Source organism: Ranitomeya imitator, chromosome 4 (genome assembly GCF_032444005.1).
Source record: "Ranitomeya imitator isolate aRanImi1 chromosome 4, aRanImi1.pri, whole genome shotgun sequence".
Lineage (NCBI taxonomy): Eukaryota > Metazoa > Chordata > Amphibia > Anura > Dendrobatidae > Ranitomeya > Ranitomeya imitator.
Window position 1 is genome coordinate 240,906,237 of NC_091285.1, and position 26,993 is coordinate 240,933,229.

The 26,993-nt window shown below is 42.8% G+C and overlaps 1 protein-coding gene across 1 annotated transcript in view; it reads right to left on the minus strand.

The window, feature by feature from the left end:
- LOC138674484 (dynein axonemal heavy chain 3-like) overlaps positions 1-26,993 on the minus strand; it is a 3,367,401-nt gene that overhangs the window by 1,521,084 nt on the left and 1,819,324 nt on the right. The window contains 1 exon segment of the mRNA XM_069762320.1: positions 16,584-16,779. Within this exon segment, the coding sequence (XP_069618421.1) occupies positions 16,584-16,779 (196 nt within the window).

Genomic DNA, 26,993 nt, shown 5'->3' on the forward strand with positions numbered 1-26,993 from the left:
GAGATAATGCAATGTGATAGAATTCAGTCCAGAAGTGAACGGCAAAATTATAGGCGGAAAAAAAGGTTGTGCTTTTATTGTGGTGATTCAGCTCATGTTATATCAGCATGCTCTAAACGCACAAAAAAGGTTGATAAGTCTGTTGCCATTAGTACTTTACAGTCTAAGTTCATTTTGTCTGTGACTCTGATTTGTTCATTATCATCCATTTCCGTCGATGCCTATGTGGATTCAGGCGCTGCCCTGAGTCTTATGGATTGGTCATTTGCCAATCGCTGTGGGTTTAGTCTGGAGCCTCTGGAAGTCCCTATTCCTTTGAAGGGAATTGATTCTACACCTTTGGCTATGAATAAACCTCAGTACTGGACACAAGTGACCATGCGTATGACTCCTGTTCATCAGGAGGTGATTCGCTTCCTGGTACTGTATAATTTGCATGATGTCCTAGTGCTTGGTCTGCCATGGTTACAAACTCATAATCCAGTCCTTGACTGGAAATCAATGTCTGTGTTAAGCTGGGGTTGTCAGGGGGTTCATGATGATGCACCTCCGATTTCTATCGCTTCATCTACTCCTTCTGAGATTCCTGTGTTTTTGTCTGACTATCAGGATGTTTTTGAGGAGCCTAAGCTCAGTTCGCTTCCTCCTCACAGGGATTGCGATTGTGCTATAAATTTAATTCCAGGCAGTAAATTTCCTAAAGGTCGTTTGTTCAATCTGTCAGTGCCAGAGCATACTGCTATGCGGGATTATGTTAAGGAGTCCTTGGAAAAGGGACATATCCGTCCATCTTTGTCCCCTTTGGGAGCAGGTTTTTTTTTCGTGGCCAAAAAAGATGGTTCCTTGAGGCCTTGTATAGATTATCGTCTTTTGAATAAGATTACCGTAAAATATCAGTATCCTTTGCCATTGTTGACTGATTTGTTTGCTCGCATTAAGGGGGCTAAATGGTTCACTAAGATTGATCTTCGGGGTGCGTATAATCTTATACGAATAAAGCAAGGTGATGAGTGGAAAACCGCATTTAATACGCCTGAGGGCCATTTTGAGTATTTGGTAATGCCTTTTGGACTTTCTAATGCTCCTTCAGTCTTCCAGTCCTTTATGCACGATATTTTCCGTGAATATCTGGATAAATTTATGATTGTGTATTTGGATGATATTTTGTTTTTTTCTGATGACTGGGAGTCTCATGTTCAGCAGGTCAGGAAGGTGTTTCAGGTCCTGCGGGCCAATTCCTTGTTTGTAAAAGGCTCAAAGTGTCTCTTTGGAGTCCAGAAGATTTCTTTCTTGGGGTATATTTTTTCCCCTTCTACTATTGAGATGGATCCCGTCAAGGTTCAGGCTATTTGTGACTGGACGCAGCCTACATCTCTTAAGAGTCTACAGAAGTTCTTGGGCTTTGCTAATTTCTATCGTCGTTTTATAACTAATTTTTCTAGTGTTGTTAAGCCTTTGACGGATTTGACTAAGAAGGGTGCTGATGTTGCTAATTGGTCTCCTGCGGCTGTGGAGGCCTTTCAGGAACTTAAGCGCCTGTTTTCTTCTGCTCCTGTGTTGCGTCAGCCAGATGTTTCGCTCCCTTTTCAGGTTGAGGTTGATGCTTCCGAGATTGGAGCGGGGGCGGTTTTGTCACAGAGAAGCTCCGATGGCTCAGTGATGAAGCCATGCGCGTTTTTTTCTAGAAAGTTTTCGCCGGCTGAGCGGAATTATGATGTTGGTAATCGGGAACTTTTGGCCATGAAGTGGGCATTTGAGGAGTGGCGTCATTGGCTAGAGGGTGCTAGACATCGTGTGGTGGTCTTGACTGATCACAAAAATTTGATTTACCTTGAGTCTGCCAGGCGTCTGAATCCTAGACAGGCTCGTTGGTCACTGTTTTTCTCTCGTTTCAATTTTGTGGTTTCATAACTGCCAGGTTCAAAGAATGTGAAGGCGGATGCTCTTTCTAGGAGTTTTGTGCCTGACTCCCTTGGAAATTCTGAGCCCTCTGGTATCCTTAGGGATGGGGTGATTTTGTCTGCTGTCTCCCCAGACTTGCGACGTGCTTTGCAGGAGTTTCAGGCGGGTAAACCTGATCGTTGTCCGCCTGAGAGACTGTTTGTTCCGGATAATTGGACCAGTAGAGTCATCTCCGAGGTCCATTCTTCTGCGTTGGCAGGTCATCCTGGAATATTTGGTACTAGAGACTTGGTGGCCAGGTCTTTTTGGTGGCCTTCCTTGTCGAGGGATGTGCGTTCTTTTGTGCAGTCTTGTGAGGTTTGTGCTCGGGCTAAGCCTTGCTGTTCTCGGGCCAGTGGATTGTTGTCACCTTTGCCTATCCCGAAGAGGCCTTGGACGCACATTTCCATGGACTTTATTTCGGAGCTCCCTGTCTCTCAAAAAATGTCCGTCATCTGGGTTGTGTGTGATCGCTTTTCTAAAATGGTTCATCTGGTACCCTTGCCTAAGTTACCTTCCTCCTCTGAGTTGGTCCCTCTGTTTTTTCAGAATGTGGTTCGTTTGCATGGGATTCCTGAGAACATCGTTTCTGACAGGGATCCCAGTTTGTGTCTAGATTTTGGCGGACGTTCTGTGCTAAGATGGGCATTGATTTGTCCTTTTCGTCTGCATTCCATCCTCAGACGAATGGCCAGACTGAACGAACTAATCAGACCTTGGAAACTTATTTAAGGTGTTTTGTTTCTGCTGATCAGGATGACTGGGTTACCTTTTTGCCGCTGGCCGAGTTTGCCCTTAATAATCGGGCTAGTTCTGCTACCTTGGTTTCTCCTTTCTATTGTAATTCGGGGTTTCATCCTCAATTTTCCTCTGGTCAGGTGGAACCTTCTGATTGTCCTGGAGTGGACATGGTGGTGGATAGGTTGCATCGGATTTGGAGTCATGTGGTGGACAATTTGAAGTTGTCCCAGGAGAAGGCTCAGCAGTTTGCTAATCGCCGTCGCCGCGTGGGTCCTCGACTTCTTGTTGGTGACTTGGTGTGGTTGTCTTCTCGTTTTGTTCCTATGAAGGTCTCTTCTCCTAAGTTCAAGCCTCGGTTCATCGGTCCCTATAGGATCTTGGAAATTCTTAACCCTGTGTCGTTTCGTTTGGATCTCCCGGCATCGTTTGCTATTCATAATGTGTTCCATCGGTCGTTGTTGCGGAAGTATGAGGTACCTGTTGTTCCTTCGCTTGAGCCTCCTGCTCCAGTGCTGGTGGAGGGAGAATTGGAGTATGTTGTGGAGAAGATCTTGGATTCTCGTGTTTCCAGACGGAAACTCCAGTATTTGGTCAAGTGGAAGGGTTATGGTCAGGAGGATAATTCTTGGGTGGTTGCCTCGGATGTTCATGCTGATGATTTGGTTCGCGCTTTTCATAGGGCTCATCCTGGTCGCCCTGGTGGTTCTCGTGAGGGTTCGGTGACCCCTCCTCAAGGGGGGGGTACTGTTGTGAGTTCTGTTTTTGGGCTCCCTCTGGTGGTTACTGATGGTACTGGGTGACTTGTCTTTCCTGGTCTCTGGGTTCCACCTGTTCCATCAGGATATGGGAGTTTCCTATTTAACCTGGCTTTGCTGGCATTTCCTCGCCGGTTATCAATGTATCCAGTGTGTCTTGTTACCTCTGCTCCCTGCTCCTAGAAACTTCTGGTCAAGCTAAGTTTGGATTTTCCTGTTTTGGTGTTTTGCTTAATTTGGTTTTTAGTCCAGCCTGCAGATATGTGATTCTTTGCTGCTGGTTGCTCTAGTGGGCTGAAATTGCTCCTCATGTACCATGAGTTGGCACATGAGTTCAAGTAATTTCAGGATGGTTTTTTGAAGGGTTTTTCGCTGACCGCGCAGTTCACTTTTGTATCCTCTGCTATCTAGCTTTAGCGGGCCTCATTTTGCTGAAACTGTTTTCATACTGCGTATGTGCTTTCCTCTCATTTCACCGTCATTATATGTGGGGGGCTGCTATTTCTGTGGGGTATTTCTCTGGAGGCAAGAGAGGTCTGTGTTTCTTCTAATAGGGGAAGTTAGATCTTCGGCTGGAGCGAGACGTCTAGGATCATCGTAGGCACGTTCCCCGGCTACTTTTATTTGTGTGTTAGGTTCAGGGTCGCGGTCAGCTCAGGTTCCATCGCCCTAGAGCTTGTTTGTATCTGTGCTTGTCCTTTAGTGATCCCCTGCCATTGGGATCATGACATGCCCCTACTCCCTGGCATCACTTCTGCTGTCCCACCGGTGAAGAAGGGGATGGTTGAAGAAGACAGCAGAGACAGTAGCCTCTAGGCCGCAGCCCTCACATGACTGACCCCAGCTGACTACTTCCCTGTACTGCCAATTTATGACTGGGTTGTGTCTTCTCAACCAAGGGAGGCCTAAAATGATAGATGTTGGCATTTCCCTCAAGATGAAGCATGACAGGGACTATTCATGATGAGTCCCTATATGGAGTTGCATATTATCTACGACTTGAGTAACCCTCCGTTGTCTGAGTAGGACAGAGTCAATGGCCTGGACACTTAGGGGTCTTGCTAGCATCCTACACCTCAGGCCATGGGTCTGGACAAAATTAGCATCAACCAAACAGATACCTGCTCCACTGTGCACAAGACCCGGAATTCTCTCAGTCACCCCTCCAACCATCACCTCAGCAAGGATGGTGAACAGAGATGAGAAGATGGAGGAAATATACACTCCCTAGTCGCTTGCATCCATACAACCAGGGGGACGCGGCTTCTGAGTGGATGATGGTATTTTGGCACGAGATGGGCAGACATTGGATGAAATGACCAGTCTGCCCACAGTAAAAACATGCCACCACGCCACAATGGACTGCAGACAACCCCGTTTGGGAATCAACTCCTCACATCTGCATGGGTTTGTCTGCCTGCATCAGTGTGTCCTCCTTCCTAGCAAGGACAACAGGTGGCACATTAGGTGCATGCCTCTCCCTCAGGCGTCTATCTACCTGGATGGCAAGGGATGTGGCAGCCTCCAACAAACTGGGGGTGGTGTACTGCACAAGAGTATCCTGCAACCTTGGAGACAGACCCTGCATAAAATGGCTCCTAAGGGCAGTGTCATTCCACTGTGTGTCAGTGGCCCATCTCCTGATCTCCGAGCAGTACTCCATAGTCAGCCGGCCTCCCTGCTTGATTTTACGGAGTCAGGATTCTGCCAGGGAGACGCCATCAGGATCACCATACACAAGCGCCAGAGCTGCAAAAAAGTCATCCACTGACAATAGAGATGGAGAACGGTTGGCAGGGAGAAGGCCCAGGATTGAGGATCACCCTTAAGAAGGGAAACGATGATTCCCACCCTTTGTTCCTCACTCCCTGATGAATGAGGGCGGAGCCTGAATATAGCTTGCAGGCCTCTTTAAAAACCCAAAATGTATCTCTCCCTCCAGGGAGAGATATCTTGGGTTCTGGTTGAGCCTGTGCCTGAGCCAAGGCCCAGACCCCCAATAGCTGCTGCAGCTGCTGTACCACCTCACCTCACACAGCTCCTTAAACTCAGTGATGAAAGACTGGAGCAGTTGGGCAAAGGCCTGCATTTGGGGCTCACCAGAAAAAAATGTAACGGTCGGTGTTAATGTCACGGAGTGACTGACCCAGTGTGACCAAATAGTTGTTTGGTCACCAAAAAACACAACAAACAGGGGAACACCAGGGACACAATAACAATGGTGGGCCCTGACAATTGGGAATGGGAAAATGGACACCTCCTGCACTCACCTGAGGCTGTACCCTAATCTCCCTAACGCCCCTATATGGGTTCTTTCACCCCGTTGCCGAGCAGAATAGCTAGTCCCTCACTTGCCCTGCTCTTGTCCCTAAGTAGTGAACTGGCAGGTGAGAGCATTGGTCCCACCAGACAGACAAACACCAAAAGGGACAGTATAAACAAAACATGCAACACTTAGCTCTTTCTGCTGCAAAGCACCGAACAGCAGAGATAAGGCACCAGGAAAGCAAACTCAGCAAAAGTAGAACTGCACCCAGTGAGCTCCTGTCTCCTACTTGGTCACTGTAGAATGATCTCTAACACCGACAGTCAGCTGATGCATCAGGTGACATCTTGAAGGATGGTGGAGTGGTCACCACCTACATCAGCTGAGCCAGCAGCAATGCAATTACATCAGCTGGCCACCGGGGAAAAACTGCAGTAACCCCCGATAGCCTGAAAGGAAAAAAGTTTTAATCTAGAGACCAGATCTGCCACATATCCAAAAATGGATCGTGACAAAACGTTTCCCATATTCTTTGTGTACTTTTATGTCACAGGATATCGTCAGACTTTCTTGCACTAAGATCATCTCTCAACTGTTGGAAATTTGCCTTCCTGAAGTTTACTGCTCCTTGTAACCCCTCTACTACACATCTTATTAAAGGATACATGAAAACTTACTATTTTGTGATCACTATTACCCAAGTGACCCCCAACCCTTATTGTTGTGAATTCTGTGGCAGAGCTCCCTCCTGTGGTCACAAGTGGTACTTCGGCTGATTCTCTCTGGGAGCTTCCGTTTGTGGAGGAAAGTGGTACTGCGGCTTCTGAGTTTCCTCCCTCAGGTGATCTGGTGAGGTCGTTAGGTGCTTCTCTACTTAACTCCACCTAATGCTTTGATCCATGCTTCCTGTCAATGTTCCAGTGTTGGACTTGTTTTTCCCTGGATCATTCCTGTGGCCTGCTGCTCTGCATAGCTAAGTTCTTCTTTGCTATTTGTTTGCTATTTTTTCTGTCCAGCTTGTCTAATTGTTTTGCTGGAAGCTCTGGGACGCAAAGGGTGTACCTCCGTGCCCTTAGTTCGGTACGGAGGGTCTTTTTGCCCCCTTTGCGTGGTTTTCTTTAGGGTTTTGTGTAGACCGCAAAGTTATCTTTCCTATCCTTGCTCTGTTAAGAAAGTCGGGCCTCACTTTGCTGAATCTATTTCATCCCTACGTTTGTCTTTTCATCTTAACTCACAGTCATTATATGTGGGGGGCTGCCTTTTCCTTTAGGGTATTTCTCTGAGGCAAGGTAGGCTTATTTTCTATCTTCAGGCTAGTTAGTTTCTCAGGCTGTGCCGAGTTGCATAGGCAGAGTTAGGCGCAATCCACGGCTGCCTCTAGTGTTGTTTGGAGAGGATTAGGGATTGCGGTCTGCAGAGTTCCCACGTCTCAGAGCTCGTTCTATTATTTTGGGTTATTGTCAGATCACTGTATGTGCTTTGACCGCTATGTCCATTGTGATACTGAATTGCCTATCACAACAGTACAGGAAGTCGAAAGTGCTAATGATTTTCAATAGAGGGAAAAAAGAAGTTCTGAGACCATTTTTTTTTCTTTGCACTGTGTTTTGCCTTTTTTTCCCCTAGACATTTGGGTGGTTCAGGACACAGGTGTAGCAATGGACATTAAAGGTCTGTCTTCATGTGTGGATCAGCTCACGGCAAGAGTTCAAAATATTCAAGATTTTGTGGTTCAGAATTCTTTGTTAGAACCGAGAATTCCTATTCCAGATTTGTTTTTTGGAGATAGAACTAAATTTCTGAGTTTCAAAAATAATTGTAAACTATTTCTGGCTTTGAAACCTCGCTCCTCTGGTGACCCAGTTCAACAGGTTAGGATCGTCATTTCTTTTTTGCGTGGCGACCCTCAGGACTGGGCATTTTCTCTTGCGTCAGGAGATCCTGCATTAAGTAATATCGATGCGTTTTTCCTGGCGCTTGGATTGCTGTACGATGAGCCTAATTCAGTGGATCAGGCAGAAAAAAATTTGCTGGCTCTTTGTCAGGCTCAGGATGAGATAGAGGTATATTGCCAGAAATTTAGAAAGTGGTCCGTGCTCACTCAATGGAATGAATCTGCGCTGGCAGCTATATTCAGAAAGGGTCTCTCTGAAGCCCTTAAGGATGTCATGGTGGGATTTCCTATGCCTGCTGGTTTGAATGAGTCTATGTCTTTGGCCATTCAGATCGGTCGACGCTTGCGTGAGCGTAAATCTGTGCACCATTTGGCGGTATTACCTGAGATTAAACCTGAGCCTATGCAGTGCGATAGGACTATGACCAGAGTTGAACGGCAAGAACACAGACGTTTGAATGGGCTGTGTTTCTACTGTGGTGATTCCACTCATGCTATCTCTGATTGTCCTAAGCGCACTAAGTGGTTCGCTAGGTCTGCCGCCATTGGTACAGTACAGTCAAAATTTCTTCTATCCGTTACCTTGATCTGCTCTTTGTCATCGTATTCTGTCATGGCGTTTGTGGATTCAGGCGCTGCCCTGAATTTGATGGACTTGGAATATGCTAAGCGTTGTGGGTTTTTCTTGGAGCCCTTGCAGTGTCCTATTCCATTGAGAGGAATTGATGCTACGCCTTTGGCCAAGAATAAGCCTCAATACTGGACCCAGCTGACCATGTGCATGGCTCCTGCACATCAGGAGGTTATTCGCTTTCTGTTGTTGCATAATCTGCATGATGTGGTCGTGTTGGGGTTGCCATGGCTACAAGCAAATAATCCAGTATGGGATTGGAAATCCATGTCGGTGTCCAGCTGGGGTTGTCAGGGGGTACATGGTGATGTTCCATTTCTGTCAATTTCGTCATCCACCCCTTCTGAGGTTCCAGAGTTCTTGTCTGATTACCGGGATGTATTTGATGAGCCCAAGTCCGATGCCCTACCTCCGCATAGGGATTGTGATTGTGCTATCAATTTGATTCCTGGTAGTAAATTCCCAAAAGGTCGACTGTTTAATTTATCCGTGCCTGAGCACACCGCTATGCGCAGTTATGTGAAGGAATCCCTGGAGAAGGGGCATATTCGCCCGTCATCGTCGCCATTAGGAGCAGGGTTCTTTTTTGTAGCCAAGAAGGATGGTTTACTGAGACCTTGTATAGATTACCGCCTTCTTAATAAGATCACTGTTAAATTTCAGTACCCCTTGCCATTGTTATCTGATTTGTTTGCTCGGATTAAGGGCGCTAGTTGGTTCACCAAGATAGATCTTCGTGGTGCGTATAATCTGGTGCGAATCAGGCGAGGTGATGAATGGAAAACTGCATTTAATACGCCCGAGGGTCATTTTGAGTATCTAGTGATGCCATTCGGACTTGCCAATGCTCCATCAGTGTTTCAGTCCTTTATGCATGACATCTTCCGAGAGTACCTGGATAAATTCCTGATTGTGTACTTGGATGACATTTTGATCTTCTCGGATGATTGGGAGTCTCATGTGAAGCAGGTCAGAACGGTTTTTCAGGTCCTGCGTGCTAATTCTTTGTTTCTGAAGGGATCAAAGTGTCTCTTTGGTGTGCAGAAGGTTTCATTTTTGGGGTTCACCTTTTCCCCTTCTACTATCGAGATGGATCCTGTTAAGGTCCAAGCCATCCATGATTGGACTCAGCCGACATCTCTGAAAAGTCTGCAAAAGTTCCTGGGCTTTGCTAATTTTTATCGTCGCTTCATCTGCAATTTTTCTAGTATTGCCAAACCATTGACCGATTTGACCAAGATGGGTGCTGATTTGGTCAATTGGTCTTCTGCTGCTGTGGAAGCTTTTCAAGAGTTGAAGCGTCGTTTTTCTTCTGCCCCTGTGTTGTGTCAACCAGATGTTTCTCTTCCGTTCCAGGTCGAGGTTGATGCTTCTGAGATTGGAGCAGGGGCTGTTTTGTCGCAGAGAGGTTCTGATTGCTCAGTGATGAAACCATGCGCTTTTTTTTCCAGGAAGTTTTCACCTGCTGAGCGAAATTATGATGTGGGCAACCGAGAGTTGCTGGCCATGAAGTGGGCATTCGAGGAGTGGCGTCATTGGCTTGAAGGAGCTAAGCATCGCGTGGTGGTATTGACTGATCATAAGAACTTGACTTATCTCGAGTCTGCTAAGCGTTTGAATCCTAGACAGGCTCGTTGGTCGCTGTTTTTTGCCCGTTTTGACTTTGTGATTTCGTACCTTCCGGGCTCTAAAAATGTGAAGGCGGATGCTCTGTCTAGGAGTTTTGTGCCCGACTCTCCGGGTTTATCTGAGCCGGCGGGTAACCTCAAGGAAGGAGTAATTGTGTCTGCCATCTCCCCTGATTTGCGGCGGGTGCTGCAAAAATTTCAGGCTAATAAACCTGATCGTTGTCCAGCGGAGAAACTGTTTGTCCCTGATAGGTGGACGAATAAAGTTATCTCTGAGGTTCATTGTTCGGTGTTGGCTGGTCATCCTGGAATCTTTGGTACCAGAGAGTTAGTGGCTAGATCCTTTTGGTGGCCATCTCTGTCGCGGGATGTGCGTACTTTTGTGCAGTCCTGTGGGATTTGTGCTCGGGCTAAGCCCTGCTGTTCTCGTGCCAGTGGGTTGCTTTTGCCCTTGCCGGTCCCGAAGAGGCCTTGGACACATATCTCTATGGATTTTATTTCAGATCTTCCCATTTCTCAAAAGATGTCAGTCATTTGGGTGGTCTGTGATCGCTTTTCTAAGATGGTCCATCTGGTACCCTTGTCTAAATTGCCTTCCTCCTCTGATTTGGTGCCATTGTTCTTCCAGCATGTGGTTCGTTTGCATGGCATTCCAGAGAATATCATTTCTGACAGAGGTTCCCAGTTTGTTTCGAGGTTTTGGCGAGCCTTTTGTGGTAGGATGGGCATTGACTTGTCTTTTTCCTCGGCTTTCCATCCTCAGACTATTGGCCAGACCGAACGAACCAATCAGACCTTGGAAACCTATCTGAGATGCTTTGTTTCTGCCGATCAGGATGACTGGGTGTCCTTTTTGCCTTTGGCTGAGTTCGCCCTTAATAATCGGGCCAGCTCGGCTACCTTGGTTTCGCCGTTTTTCTGCAATTCTGGGTTCCAGCCTCGTTTCTCTTCAGGACAGGTTGAGTCTTCGGACTGTCCTGGTGTGGATACTGTGGTGGACAGGTTGCAGCAGATTTGGACTCATGTAGTGGACAATTTGACCTTGTCCCAGGAGAAGGCTCAACGTTTCGCTAATCGTAGACGCAGTGTGGGTCCCCGACTTCGTGTTGGGGATCTGGTTTGGTTATCTTCTCGTCATATTCCTATGAAGGTTTCCTCTCCTAAGTTTAAACCTCGTTTCATTGGTCCGTATAGGATTTCTGAGGTTCTTAATCCTGTGTCTTTTCGTCTGACCCTCCCAGATTCTTTTTCCATACATAACGTATTCCATAGGTCATTGTTGCGGAGATACGTGGCACCTATGGTTCCATCTGTTGACCCTCCTGCCCCGGTTTTGGTGGAGGGGGAATTGGAGTATATTGTGGAGAAGATTTTGGATTCTCGTGTTTCAAGACGGAAACTCCAGTATCTGGTTAAATGGAAGGGTTATGCTCAGGAAGATAATTCCTGGGTTTTTGCCTCTGATGTCCATGCTCCCGATCTTGTTCGTGCCTTTCATGTGGCTCATCCTGGTCGGCCTGGGGGCTCTGGTGAGGGTTCGGTGACCCCTCCTCAAGGGGGGGGTACTGTTGTGAATTCTGTGGCAGAGCTCCCTCCTGTGGTCTCAAGTGGTACTTCGGCTGATTCTCTCTGGGAGCTTCCGTTTGTGGAGGAAAGTGGTACTGCGGATTCTGAGTTTCCTCCCTCAGGTGATCTGGTGAGGTCGTTAGGTGCTTCTCTACTTAACTCCACCTAATGCTTTGATCCATGCTTCCTGTCAATGTTCCAGTGTTGGACTTGTTTTTCCCTGGATCATTCCTGTGGCCTGCTGCTCTGCATAGCTAAGTTCTTCTTTGCTATTTGTTTGCTATTTTTTCTGTCCAGCTTGTCTAATTGTTTTGCTGGAAGCTCTGGGACGCAAAGGGTGTACCTCCATGCCGTTAGTTCGGTACGGAGGGTCTTTTTGCCCCCTTTGCGTGGTTTTCTTTAGGGTTTTGTGTAGACCGCAAAGTTATCTTTCCTATCCTCGCTCTGTTAAGAAAGTCGGGCCTCACTTTGCTGAATCTATTTCATCCCTACGTTTGTCTTTTCATCTTAACTCACAGTCATTATATGTGGGGGGCTGCCTTTTCCTTTGGGGTATTTCTCTGAGGCAAGGTAGGCTTATTTTCTATCTTCAGGCTAGTTAGTTTCTCAGGCTGTGCCGAGTTGCATAGGCAGAGTTAGGCGCAATCTACGGCTGCCTCTAGTGTTGTTTGGAGAGGATTAGGGATTGCGGTCTGCAGAGTTCCCATGTCTCAGAGCTCGTTCTATTATTTTGGGTTATTGTCAGATCACTGTATGTGCTCTGACTGCTATGTCCATTGTGATACTGAATTGCCTATCACAACACCTTATACTCGATATGCAGTCTGGCCTGTTTGTTAATATTAGGTCTAGCATTCTTGTTGGGTCCTGAAAAAGTTGTGAGAGGTAATTGTCTCTCATAGTTGTCAAAAACCGATTACCTTTGCTGGAACTGCAGGTTTTTGTTCCCTAATGTATTTCAGGGTAGTTGAAGTCCCCCATAATGACTTCTCCTTGAGTCACTTCATCTATTTGCTTTACGAGAATATAACAAACACCTATCAGTAATGTATTATTTTTTTCCCCTTCCCTTATCTCCACCTACAGGAACTCTACATTTTCATTAGATTTACAAATATTATCAAGCAGGATGGGTTTTAAGGATGATTTTACATATGAACACACACCCCCTCACTTATTTGTACGGTCAGTTCAGAAAAACTATAGCCCTGTTAATCAACAGCCCAGTCATGGCTCTTGTCCAACCATGTCTCAGATATCCCCACCATGTCATAATTATGCTCCAACAAAATTAATTCTACTCCCTCCATTTTGTTAGTGAGGCTCCTGGAATTAGTATACATGCACTTTATGTATCTTTATTTATCTCTCTGTACCTCTATACTTTCTTAACTGGTCTAACCCCCACCCATGCCACCTCCAATTTCATTATTTGTGCCCAGGTCGCTATCTACACTATCTTCCCCTCCTATAAAATGAATACCCTCCCCAGTCCCTAGTTTAAACACTCCTCCAACCTTCTATCCATTTTCTCTGCCAGCGCAGCTGCAACCTCCCCATTGAGGTGCAGTCCATTCCTAGCATAGAACCTATAGCCAACTGAGAAGTCAGCCCAGTTCTCCAGGAACCCAAACCCCTCCTTCCTACACCAATTCCTGAGCCACTTATTTATATCCCTAATCTTCCGTTGCCTCTCTGGTGTGGCACTTACTACAAGCAGTATTTCAGAGAATACCACCTTGGAGGTCCTTGCTTTTTACTTACAGCCTAATTCCCTGAAGTCATCTTTAAGGACCTTCCACCTACCTCTAACTTTGTCATTTGTGCCAATGTGCACCATGACCGCTGGGTCCACGCCAGCCCCTCCCAGTAACCTGTCAACCCAATCAGCGATGTGTCGGACTCAAGCACCAGGTAGGCAGCACACCATTCGACGATCCCTGTCTTTGTGATAGATTGCTTTGTTTCCCTAATAATTGAGTCCCCCACTACCAGCACCTCTTTGGCTTTCCCTGCTCTCCTACTTCCCTTCTTACTGGAGCAGACACTCCTCCGGCTTTCAGATGCCACAGTGCTGCCCTTGCACTGCCACCCCCCTCAACTGCCAACTTAGCAAACTTACTAGGGAGGCCAGATCAGGACTAGCCTCCCTGGTTCTCTTTCCTCTACGTCACCTTCTAACTCACCCAGCTAGCTGCCTCACTTTCCTGCAGTTCCTAACTACCATCCTCCCCCACATTTATAACATTGAGCATCTGCTCAGGGAGCAGCAAACTACTTTCCATATTGTCTATGGATCTCAGTATTGCCAGCTGCACATTTAGATCCAGAACCTGGGCCTCCAAATGCACAACATGCTCACATCTCGCACCGCAGTATGCACCCTTGACCATACACTGGATGACATTGACAAATATGGAGCTCATTTCCTAAAGGAGATTGCACCAGAAAGAAAAGTAAAAGTTAAATAAAAGGAAATTCAGAGTATTAATAAAATACAAACAGCAATTGAGGCCACCATTTTTCTAAACAATAAAAAAGCTATCTCTGTGTGGATAATTATTGGGCAACTATGTATCAAATTTTCTTTGTGCGGATATTTATTGATGAATGTTTGGTATGCAGAATTATTGTGCAACTAAAAAAAAATGTACATTTTATAATTCAGTTGTTTTTTTTAAAATCTGTTAAAATGAGACTAATAACCAAACACCTCAAAATGTACAAAAATAGATTTCAGACATTTTTAAAAATATATATCAATGACCCATATAGCCCCATTTCTTTTCAATAAGTCGTAAACCTTCCATTTTCCAGTTTCTTAATTTGTTTGACAATCAACTTTTTGGGCAGCACCAACAACAGCCACCCAGAACCTATTGAGAGGGGTGTAATGTCTTTCCTCAAAGTAAATATCCCATTTGAGAAGGGTCCACAAGATCTCGGTAAGGCTTAGGTCAGGTGAGGAAGTGGGTCATGTCATTATTCTTTCATCTTTAAGACCATTACTAGCTAGCAAACCAGTGGCGCATGATGCATGTGATGAAGTTTTGCCCTGCGTAAAACTCAAGGTTTTCTTGAAATATGCAGACTTTTTCCTGTCCTCTGCTTAAATTAGTGTCTTTTAAAAACAGGCAGTAATTTAGGAGTTGATTTTAAGTCCATCTTCACCCCCGATATGTCCAAACAGCTTATCTTTAATAATAACAGCCTGCAGCAGTAGCCAACCTCCACCTTGATGGTGTCTGAGTCAAAGTGGAAGTCTATGGCCATTACTGATCCTGTCATGGACCCATCCATATAGTCTATCAAAAGTCACTGTCATCTTATCAGCCCATAAAACCTTTGAAAAATCTCTCTAATGTTTCTGGGCCCAATTTTTATGTTTCAACGTATGTGTCTTATTCTGTGGTGGTTAGGTTTCAGCCTTTCTTACTTTGACCATTTCCCTGAGTATAGTGTATTTGTAGGCAGGTTTCAGTTCTGTAATATGAGAGCACTGGAGGATAATGGGTTGTTGATTGCTTCACATTTGATTCTTATCAAACATTTTATAGTTACTGCGCAAGTTTTTATCTTTAACATGTTTTTTGAGACCGTGTTGACTATTTGCAACAAAACATTTAATGGTTGTGTGATCATGCCCCAATATTTTAGCAATATCAAGAGTGCGGCAACCCTATATAAGAGTTGTAACAAATGTTGACATTTCCAATAGTGATTATTCATCACATTTTCCACTCCTTTGCCCACATTTTCAAATCATCTGTGGGTGCTTTTTCAATTATTTTTGCCACCAATTCCAGGCTATATAAACCTCTCTTGCTCCTATCTGCACTGTACAGTTGGTTTTTACACTTGCGAAAGACGCCAGTCTGGCATGAAAATGCTTTGTGAAATAAAAACTTATTCTTTATGTTATTGGAATTGTCTTTTCTTGCTCTTTTAGGGAAGCATAATATGAGAAGATGTTTGTTCTAATATTAGGTCACATGACTGGAAAAAAAAGTGCTTATAATGAGTATAAAAGCTAGACCATGCAGAGTACCATACTGTCTTCTAGCATTCAGCAAACTGTCACCTAGGTGAGGTTAAATTGCAAAAACATTGGGAGAGTTCAATTCTCCTTGAATAAGTTTGGCCATGTCTAATAGTTACTAGATGAGAGGTTATCCAAGCTTTGTGTGACTTTTCAACCTGCATGGATTCACTCATTTCAAACTCCTGCAGATTCTCAACACCTGCCTCAGCCTAATTCTTATCTGGGACATTCTGCTTGACTGCTGAACTGTTGAAATGGCTTAGAACAATGATGTTCTTCTAGCTACTATTTATGCTGGCCTATACGGTGGGGTCAACGATCAACTTGATGCTATGGATTGTCAAATTCCCTTGATTATGCATTTTCTCTTAACACCCGAGTAGGCTTTTAAAGAGAAGTCAAGTGAGAAAGCTGAACATTTCTATGCTCTACATTCTTCAAAGCATCTAATTCTTGAACTGTTCAAATTGCACTGTTCAAATTTTTCAGGAACTTAAATCTTGATTTTCAACTACTAGAGTATTACATCATCTGCATTGAAATGGATAACTCTGCAATTGCTCTAGCAGTGGTTCTGTCCCAAAATTACTCTGAATCAAGAAATAATCATTTCAGAACCTTATCCAAGAAATTCTCTTCAGCAGAATGGAATTATTCCATTGGTGACTGTGAGCTATTAGCCATAAAATTAGCTCTAGACGAACAATGACATCTGCTTGAAAGAGCCAAGTTACATGTGATTATCTATAGAGACCATAAAAATCTGGAACCTACCATTCCTGAGATATTTGGCCAAAAAAATCTAAACACGAATGAAATTATTAGTAGCAAAAAAAGTTTTTAATCATACACAAACAATAAGCATAAACAGTTAAACTAAATAACCCAGATGAAGCTGGGTAAGATTGTTACATTTTAAATTAGCAGTTATATATATTTTTATAATATATATATATATATATATATATATATATATATATATATATATATATATATATATATATATAAACACTTTTATTTACATGGCCAGAAATGCCATCTTATTTATCTAACTTTGTGAACATTATTTACAATTATTTACACTCTACCAAAGTACAGTGTCATAACGAATAATCCTACCTTGACTAGATCCTCGATTTTAGTAGGTGTAACCAGATCTTTCCACATACACCAAGATGAAAATTTATTTTTCATGTAGACAATATCATAGACACTTTCATCTTTTGGTAACAGAATAGACTTTGGAAATTGCAGACCCCATACATTTCGTTTGTAAAAAGCTTGATCACATAAATCTTTCAAAAACTCACTAAATCTAGAAATAAAGAAAAAAAATTACATTGTCCACTAGAGTCGTAAAACAAACCAGTAGTTCTTATAAAAGAGCATTTCTTATTTAGCATTTACGTTTTTGAAACAAAAAACTTTAGATTAAAAAATTGAAAAATAATTTTGAAAAGGTTGCTCCATTTCAGTCAACTAGATTTAGGTCCTATGCTCAGTGATGTTAAAATAACAATAAAGTGAGTTTTAGTTACCCTTCTCGGGTCTAGTTATGCCTTCTGAAGCTGCCCCAGGCTTTTCAGATCAGCTGTAGTGACCAAGAACTAGATGTGAATTGGAGCCGCAGTGGAAAGGCATTGGTGGACCCAAGGAAGTAAAAGTAAAGCTCAGTTTATTTTATACATCATTGAGAAAGTGGGCTAGATTCAGGTAAAAGGGTATAATATGTAAATGTATCATCCAGCAGTTAGAGACATTATTGATTAAGCAAACAATGCAATATTAAAATTTAAGAAGAAGTTATACTAAATATATTATAACTAGTGTTGAGCATTCCGATACCGCAAGTATCGGGTATCGGCCGATACTTGCGGTATCGGAATTCCGATACCGAGATCCGATACTTTTGTGGTATCGGGTATCGGTATCGGATACATAGAGATGTGTAAAATAAAGAATTAAAATAAAAAATATTGATATATTTACCTCTCCGGCGGCCCCTGGACTCAGCGCGGGTAACCGTCAGGCTTCGTTGTTCAAAATCAGCGCTTTTAGGACCTGAGAATCACGTCCCGGCTTCTGATTGGTCGCGGGCCGCCCATGTGACCGCCACGCGACCAATCACAAGCCGCGACGTCACCGCAAGCTATTAACGCGCTCATTTTTAAAAATGAGCGCGTTAATGGCTTTCAAAGACGTAGCGGCTTGTGATTGGTCGCGGCCACGCGACCAATCACAAGCCGCGACGTCACCGCAAGCTATTAACGCGCTCATTTTTAAAAATGAGCGCGGTAATGACTTTCAAAGACGTAGCGGCTTGTGATTGGTCGCGGCCACGCGACCAATCACAAGCCGCGACGTCACCGCAAGCTATTAACGCGCTCATTTTTAAAAATGAGCGCGTTAATAGCTTGCGGTGACGTCGCGGCTTGTGATTGGTCGCGTGGCCGCGACCAATCACAAGCCGCTATGTCTTTGAAAGCCATTAACGCGCTCATTTTTAAAAATGAGCGCGTTAATAGCTTGCGGTGACGTCGCGGCTTGTGATTGGTCGCGTGGCGGTCACATGGGCGGCCCGCGACCAATCAGAAGCCGGGACGTGATTCTCAGGTCCTAAAAGCGCTGATTTTGAACAACGAAGCCTGCCGGTTACCCGCGCTGAGTTCAGGGGCCGCCGGAGAGGTAAATATATCAATATTTTTTATTTTAATTCTTTATTTTACACATCCCTATGGATCCCAGGGCCTGAAGGAGAGTTTCCTCTCCTTCAGACCCTGGGAACCATGAGAATACCTTCCGATACTTGATGTCCCATTGACTTGTATTGGTATCGGATATCGGTATCGGCGATATCCGATATTTTTCGGGTATCGGCCGATACTATCCGATACCGATACTTTCAAGTATCGGACGGTATCGCTCAACACTAATTATAACATTTATGTTTATATACATATTTCATAGTTATTCATAAGTTCTGTTACCAGTCATTCATTCGAATACATTTAAGGGAATAAAATGTGTTTTGGTCTTGCAAGAAACATGCTTGGCTCATTATAAGGTCTCATTCACACATCAGTTTATATTTTTATCAGTATTTCAACAGTATTTGCATGCGAAAACCAAGAGTGTCTCTAAAATACAGAACAGGTGTCAATCTTTCAACTATAGTTTTTCTCTGGAAGTTACACTACTGGTTTTGGCATATAACCACTGATGCAAAATACTGAAGTGTGAATGAGAACTAACAATGATAACTGTATTGTGCACCTCAGTCACCATAATTTGACCAAGATTTTATTGCATTGGATGTATATGACTGATAGTCCCTACTCGACGGCAAAGAAAGATCTTCAAAACCAAGACATTGCTATTAACCCCTTAACGATCACCGATACGCCTTTTAAAGGGACTCTGTCACCTGAATTTGGAGGGAACAATTTTCAGCCATAGAGGCGGGGTTTTCGGGTGTTTGATTCACCCTTTCCTTACCTGCTGGCTGCATGCTGGCTGCAATATTGGATTGAAGTTCATTCTCTGTCCTCCGTAGTACATGCCTGCACAAGGCAATCTTGCCTTGCGCAGGCGTGTACTATGGAGGACAGAGAATGAACTTAAATCCAATATTGCAGCCAGCATGCAGCCAGCAGGTAAGGAAAGGGTGAATCAAACACCCGAAAACCCCGCCTCTATGGCTGAAAATTGTTCCCTCCAAATTCAGGTGACAGAGTCCCTTTAATGGCGGCAGTTAAGGGTACTAAAACCACAGCGCCGCTTTTTAACAGCGCTGAGGTTTAAGGTTATAGGGTTCCCCAGAGTCAGAATTTCTCCCAGGTCTCGGCTATCGGGGTAGCTGAGACCCCAGAGAACATGATTCGAGTTGGTTTTTACCAACCCTGGTGTTGCAATCGCTGTTATTAATGGTATAATGGCGACTGCAGAAAAAAAGTCAGATTTTCCATTTAATTTCTCTCTCGCCTGATGTGATCGCACATCAGAGGAGAGAGAAATAGGGTCCCCGGTCATCCCTCTGTACCTCTGGAGTCCATGCCGTCCTGCCGTGATGTCCCCCAGTCTGATGGAGTCTTCTTCTGGGAGAAAATGGTGGGATCATGCACAGTGCGCACATCAAGATCTGCTGGCCAGCACCCGGCAGCAATAGGAAATTTTTCCTATTGCTTCATTTTGATTACTGTGATAGACCCTATTACAGTGATCAAAATAAAAAAAGTCCCTCCTTTATCACCCTCTTAGTTAGGAAAGATTAACAAAATTAAAAATATATATTTATTTCCATTTTTCTATTAGGGCTAGAGCTGGGCTAAAGTGAGTTGAGCTAAAGTTAGGATTAGGGTTAGCGTTAGGGTTAGTTCTAGGGTTTGCATTAGGATTAGCATTAGGGTTAGCATTAGGATTAGGGTTGGGATTATGGTTAGAGTTGGGATTAGGGTTAGGGGTGTGTTAGGGTTAGGTTTGTGGTTGGGGTTACGGTTAGGGTTGGGATTTGGGGTTAGGGGTTTGTTGTGGTTAGACTTGTGGTTAGGGTTATGGATAGGGTTGGGATTAGGGTTAGGGGTATGTTAGGGTTAGGTTTGTGTTTGGGGTTATGGTTAGGGTTGGGATAAGGGTTAGGGGTGTGTTGGGGTTAGGGTTGTGGTTAGAGTTGGGATTAGGGTTATGGGTGTGTTGGGGTTAGGGTTGTGGTTAGGATTATGGTTAGGGTTGAGATTATGGTTATAGGTGTTTTAGGGTTAAGTTTGTGGTTAGGATTATGGCTAGGGTTGGAATTAGGGTTAGGGGTGTGTTGGGGTTAGGGTTGTGTTTGGGGTTATGGTTAGGGTTGGGATTAGGGTTAGGGGTGTGTTGGGGTTAGGGTTGTGGTTAGAGTTGGGATTAGGGTTATGGGTGTGTTGGGGTTAGGGTTGTGGTTAGGATTATGGTTAGGGTTGAGATTATGGTTACAGGTGTTTTAGGGTTAAGTTTGTGGTTAGGGTTATGGATAGGGTTGGAATTAGGGTTAGGGGTGTGTTGGGGTTAGGGTTGTGTTTAGGGTTATGGTTAGGGTTGGGATTAGGGTTATGGGTAGAATTGGGATTAGTGTTAGGGGTGTGTTGGGGTTAGGACTGGAGTTAGAATTGGGGAGTTCCACTGCTTAGGTACATCAGGGGGTCTCTAAACGTGACATAGCGCCCATTGATTACAGCCATTTTTGCGTTCAAAAAGTCAAATGATGCTCCCTCCCTTCTGAGCCCTGCCATGCAGCCAAACAGTGGTTTATCCCCACAGATGGGGTATCAGCATACTCAGGACAAATTGCACAACAACTTTGGTGGGTCTAACTTCTGCTACCCTTAGAAAAAATAAATATTTGAGTGCAAAAAAATCATTTTTTGTGGAAAAAATATGACTTTTTATTTTCAAGGCTCTATGTTATAAGCTTCTATGAAGCAATCAGGTGTTCAAAGTGCTCACTAAACATCTAGATAAGTTCTTTTGGGAGTCTAGTTTCCAATATGGTGTCACTTGTGGGGAGTTTCCACTGCTTAGGCACATCAGGGGCTCTCCAAACGTGACATGTCGTCCGATCTCAATTCCAGCCAAATCTGCTTTGAAAAAGTCGAACTGCGTTTCTTCCTTTCCAAGCTCTGCCATGCGCCCAAACAGTGGTTTACCCCCACATATCAGGTATTCAGGAGAAATTTCACAACAACGTTTGTGGTTAATTTTATCTTTTTAAATTTGTGAAAATAAAAAAATTGGAGCTGAAGTTAAATGTTTGTGAAAAAAGTTAAATGTTCATTTTTTTCCTTTCACATTGCTTCAAATCCAGTGAAGCACGTAAAGGGTTAATAAACTTCTTGAATGTGGTTTTGAGCACCTTGAGGGGTGTAGTTTTAAGAATGGTGTCACACTTGGTTATTTTCTATCATATAGACCCCTCAAAGTAACTTCAAATCTGCTGTGGTCCCTAAAACAAAAATGGTGTTGGAAAATTGAGAAATCGCTGGTCAACTTTTAACCCTTAAAACTTCCTAAAATAAAAGGAAATTTTTTTTACAAAATTGTGCTCATGTAAAGTAGACATGTGGGAAATGTTTTTTATTAAGTATTTTGTGTGACATATCTCTCTGATATAAGCGCTTAAAAATTCAATGTTTGAAGACTGCAAAATTTTAAAAATTTTCACATTTCCATTTTTTTCATAAATAAACACAAGTCATATCAAAGAAATGTTATTGCTAACATGAAGTACAATATGTCACAAAAACAATCTCAGAATCAGTGGGATACGTTGAAGCATTCCAGAGTTATAACCACATAAAGTGACAGCGGTCAGAATTGTAAAAATTATGCTGGTCATTAAGTACTAAATTGGCTCTGTCACTCTAACGGGTTAAAATTATTTCTGTCGGCGCTAAAATCTTAAAATAAATAATCTTCATGTTTTGAAACTGCGATACCACTAACTATAAGAAGAAATAAAAATGAATTGAGAAACTCAAAATCTAGGAATTAGGGAATATTAAGGTAATTAGGGAATAACAAAGTAAACATGTAAAAATGAATACTTCATATAGTTCACAATAGGAATTCTAGTAAATATTAAAGTAAAAACTATTAAGCTGTTATAAGTTGCATTAGTTTTTATATTAATATTATAATTTATCATGTAAAATATGTAACTAATTTAATTTATAAAGACTAAGCGCAACAACATTTCCCCTATAGGATAAAAAACGCAATAAAATAGTATATTAACAAAAATTTGAAACAACAGACATATATAAATGGATTTATAAACTAAACTGTCTCTTCAAGGTTACACAATACCCTTGATAGAAAGTGCATATTCCCATTTCAGTTAATTAACAGCTTTTCTTCTAGACTTGGTAAACATTAAATGTGACATAGCTTCTTCTTTCCTCAAATTAAGTTAATTGAAACACTGAGTTTCATTAAGGAGATATTATTTAAACAAACCTACAATTTAGAATAGTACAAAGTGTATTGACAATGTCACCGTATCACACAGCGCCACAAGTAATGGTGTGTTGTATAGTCACATCTTGATAGCTAAGATTGATTTCACCCTGATTCATTTTTGTCAGTTTATTGAAATTACTGTGTCACATTTGTAAAGTTTGCACACCATTCTTAATATTTCCCAGTAAAAACACTAAAATATACACAATGATTTCTTGTTGTGAGCGTTATGAGGATGGCACCTATGCACTTTATGACCTACAACACCTCAATATTTTTTAGTGTAAATCGAGGAACCGTTTGAAGTTTTGTGGGCTTACTGGTGGGCTCAATCTTTCAGATGTCATAACTTTCTATTTTTTTTTTGTCCAAACAATTTTATTAATGTTAAGTGAGACAGATAACATATGCAAGAAACATTTTTAAGTTTTGTATGAAGGGGAGGGAAGGTATAGGGGCAATGCAGAGGAAAGGAAGGGGAATCAGAGGTAAAGGTGAGGGAAATAGGAATGGGGGAGGGAACCAGGGAAAGGAAAACTGGAGAACTTTAGTATCAATATTTGTTAATGATAGGCGTCATAACTTATTTCAAAGTAAACAAGTAAATAAGACTCTAAATATTGTCCGATGACATTATTCCTGACCGGGAACCTCCTTAAAAGGTCCGGGTAATATGGAGAAACCTAAAAGAAATAAAACATTTAATACATTAAGTATATTAACCTCAACTAGAATATAGAATGGAACTAAGTTTGAGGGTGTCTAGTATTCCATTTATCCCACTTTAATCCGTATTTAGGTAGACTTCCTTTTATGACCGCAAATCTGTGTTCCAGAGAACCATGGAGACGAAGCCTGTCGACAATGTCAGGGAGTCCCGGTATCGCCGTCTTCCTCCAGTAGAAAGCGATCATATTTTTAGTTATTAATAGTAGATGTATAATCACATATCTCAGTGAAGGATGTATATCGTCCAAGTCAATAGAGAGCAAGGCAGTCTGAGGAGTAAGTTGGAATTTTTTGTCAAGTATGTTACTAATGTAGTTGGAAACCTGAGTCCACAGTGGTTTGATTTTTGGACAGCTCCAGAATATATGGAGCAAGCTCCCAGGGTATCCACAATCTCTCCAACAGAGAGACGAATGTGGAATCTGCCTAGAGGGTCCTTAACCTCCTCGGTCATCTGAAAAGGGACAGAATCTCTGATTATGGTAATCACACCAGCTTTTTTTGTGTGTTGTAGGGAGGATAACTTTCTATTTTTAACACTGAAATAAGCCATTGCTCATACATTTTTTTGATGAAAGACTTACCACAAAGTTTGGCCTCAATGGAGACCAGCTAAAAGACTTCGATGTGTGATTTATTTTTTAAAGTAATTTTGCCAGTCTCTAGACATCTTAGCCTCTAGCAGTTACTATATAAATGCATTTTTTAAGGGAAAAAAGAGCTTAGGTTTGATTCTTAAATCTTCACTTTCAACTTGGATTATTTGCTCTATTTTTTGTGTTAAAGAAATAAAAACTGTTGAGTGCTTATGTTTCTTAAATCTAAATTTAACCTTACAAGATCAGTGTACAAAGTCATCAACTGTATATGATGCTGAGAATGGTCCTGAGAACAGAATCTTTGGATCCTAGTATTGTGGCATGTAAAAGTAGTCATTTGGGTGAGGTTAATATCTGATATTGAAATGGCAGAAGAAATTACGCAATTTTATTAATGCAAAGTAATAATTATTATATACATGCACTTTGGATTTAGTGTCAAATGTAATGGAAACACTTCACGATAACCATTGAGTTTACTCATTTTAGGACTGTATAGTTAAAATTTTTGGAAGCCCTAAATAATAGTTTTCCATTTTTGTGTAAATAAAACTGGATATGAAGTCACATGATTTATGCACCTTCTCTTTTTGTTAACACTCCAGCATATTCTGCAGCCCTGTAGACATATTTTTACCATACATTTAAGTCTCTGGGGTTTTTAGCATAATTTCTCTGACTAAAAAACATATACACTTGAGTCAATTGCATACCAAAGTGCTCAGATAAAACATGCAAATATGAGGAGACCATACAAATTCCAAGTGAATGTGATCTTTAGCCAGTGTAGTAAATGAAACTCAGGGTTTCATGGCAATAGTGCTAAACACAGAACTACCACCATACTTTGTTTCTTGAACTCAAACACTGTACCATATCCTAGAGGTAAATATTACGTTTTTCATTTTTAAATTGAATAAATTATATATTTTTTTGTTATACGGTGCCTTGCAAAAGTATTCAGCTCCCTGGAACTTTTCAACCTTTTCTCACATATCATGCTTCAAACATAAAGATACCAAATGTACATTTTTGATGAAGAATCAACAACAATTGTGAAGTTCCAATCGAGAATCTGTGGAAAGAGCTGAAAACTGCTGTTCACAAACGATCTCCATCAAACCTCACTGAGCTCGAGCTGTTTGCCAAGGAAGAATGGGCAAGAATTTCAGTCTCTCGATGTACAAAACTGATAGAGAACTACCCCAAGCGACTTGCAGCTGTTATCGCAGTAAAAGGTGGCACAACAAAGTATTAAGTTAAAGGGGCCAAATAATAATGCATGCCCCACTTTTCAGTTTTTAAACTTCCACAAAAATTTCATTCAACTTCCCAATTGTGTTCCATTTGTTGATTCTTCACCAAAAATTTACATTTGGTATCATTATGTTTGAAGCATGATATGTGGGAAAAGGTTGAAAAGTTCCAGGGAGCCAAATACTTTTGCAAGGCACTGTATACTGTATATATGCATGTGTATACTTTGTGGGAATATAGCTCATCAGGGATCTCTGCTTTGGCCCAAGCAGGTGGCTATGGAGTCACAACGAACAATAGCAGGCTAGCGAGTTCCACACAGGTATGTGTCAGGTGTATTTATTGTACACATTTGCCGTACAATGTTACACGTGCCAAACATGAAATAAAATGTCTAAGGCCGTCTGGCCACTAACTAACAACAAGATACTAACTACAAAATAAACCTATACAACAAGAAAGAAGTTTGTGCAACCTTACTGTGTCAGCTCCCAGACTAGCAGATGAGAGACTGAGATCCCAGCAGTTCCTTGATTATATCAGCTGAAGCAAAAGCTGGATCGTATGTGGAAGGGAAGCACCAGAGCTTTCAGGCTGATCACTAAAGAAACCAGGACCGGATTACAGAGAAATAAACAGCTTCACAATCAATACCGTGATACATATGAAGTGAAACGGGGAGAAACATATCTGTTTTCTAGTACTTCTCCCCTTGGCACCTCACATACCCCCTTCCTTTGTTCGAGCCTGTAGGGTCGGACACGATGAGTCACTAAGCAGTGTATTCTGGATAACGCATCTGCATTCCCGTGCGCTGCGCCTGCCCTGTGCTCAACGGAAAAGTTAAAAGGTTGTAATGCCAAGAACCAGCGTGTCACCCTCGCATTGCCCTCTTTTGCGCGGGACATCCATGTTAGGGGTGAATGGTCCGTTACTAGCCTAAATTGGCGACCTAGTAAATAATAGCGTAAGGTGAATAGGGCCCATTTCACAGCCAGGGCTTCGCGCTCAACCACGCTATAATTCTTTTCTGCCCTGGTAAGCTTCCTACTCAGATAGCTTACTGGGTGTTCCTCGCCATTCACTTCCTGTGACAACACTGCACCGAGGCCGACACCAGAGGCGTCCGTTTGGACAATAAACTCCCGTTTAAAGTCAGGGGCAACCAACACTGGTTGGTCACAGAGGACCGTTTTCAAATACTGAAAGGCCTTCTCTGCTTCTGCGTTCCACTTTATTGTGATAGATTTTGAGCCCTTGGTAAGCTCTGTGAGAGGGGCCGCGATGGTGGCAAAATTTTTAATGAAGCGCCTATAATAGCCAACGATCCCTAAAAAGGCTCCGACCTGTTTTTTGTTGACCGGTCGTGGCCAATTCTGAATAGCGTCCACTTTATTGGTCTGTGGCTTTACGACTCCTCGCCCTATGCTATATCCCAGATAGCGAGCCTCTTCCAATCCCAAGGTACTCTTAGGATTGGCAGTTAGCCCAGCAGTTTTTATCGAGTCTAAGACGGCTTGTACTTTTGACAAATGTGTGTCCCAGTCATCACTAAAGACAATGATATCGTCCAAGTATGCGGACGCATACCGGACGTGGGGTTTAAGGACAATATCTATTAGACGTTGGAAGGTGGCTGCAGCACCATGCAACCCAAATGGCATATCACGGTACTGGAACAGTCCCTGGGGCGTTACAAAGGCCGTTTTCTCTTTGGCTGAATCCGTGAGGGGAATCTGCCAATAACCTTTTGTTAAGTCGATAGTAGATATGTACCTGGCCGAACCCAGTCTCTCTATAAGTTCATCAACTCTCGGCATCGGGTAGGCATCGAATTTCGATACCTCATTTAATTTCCGAAAATCATTACAAAACCTAATAGTCCCATCGGGTTTGGGCACTAGCACGATTGGGCTAGCCCAATCACTCCGGGACTCTTCAATGACTCCAAGTTCTA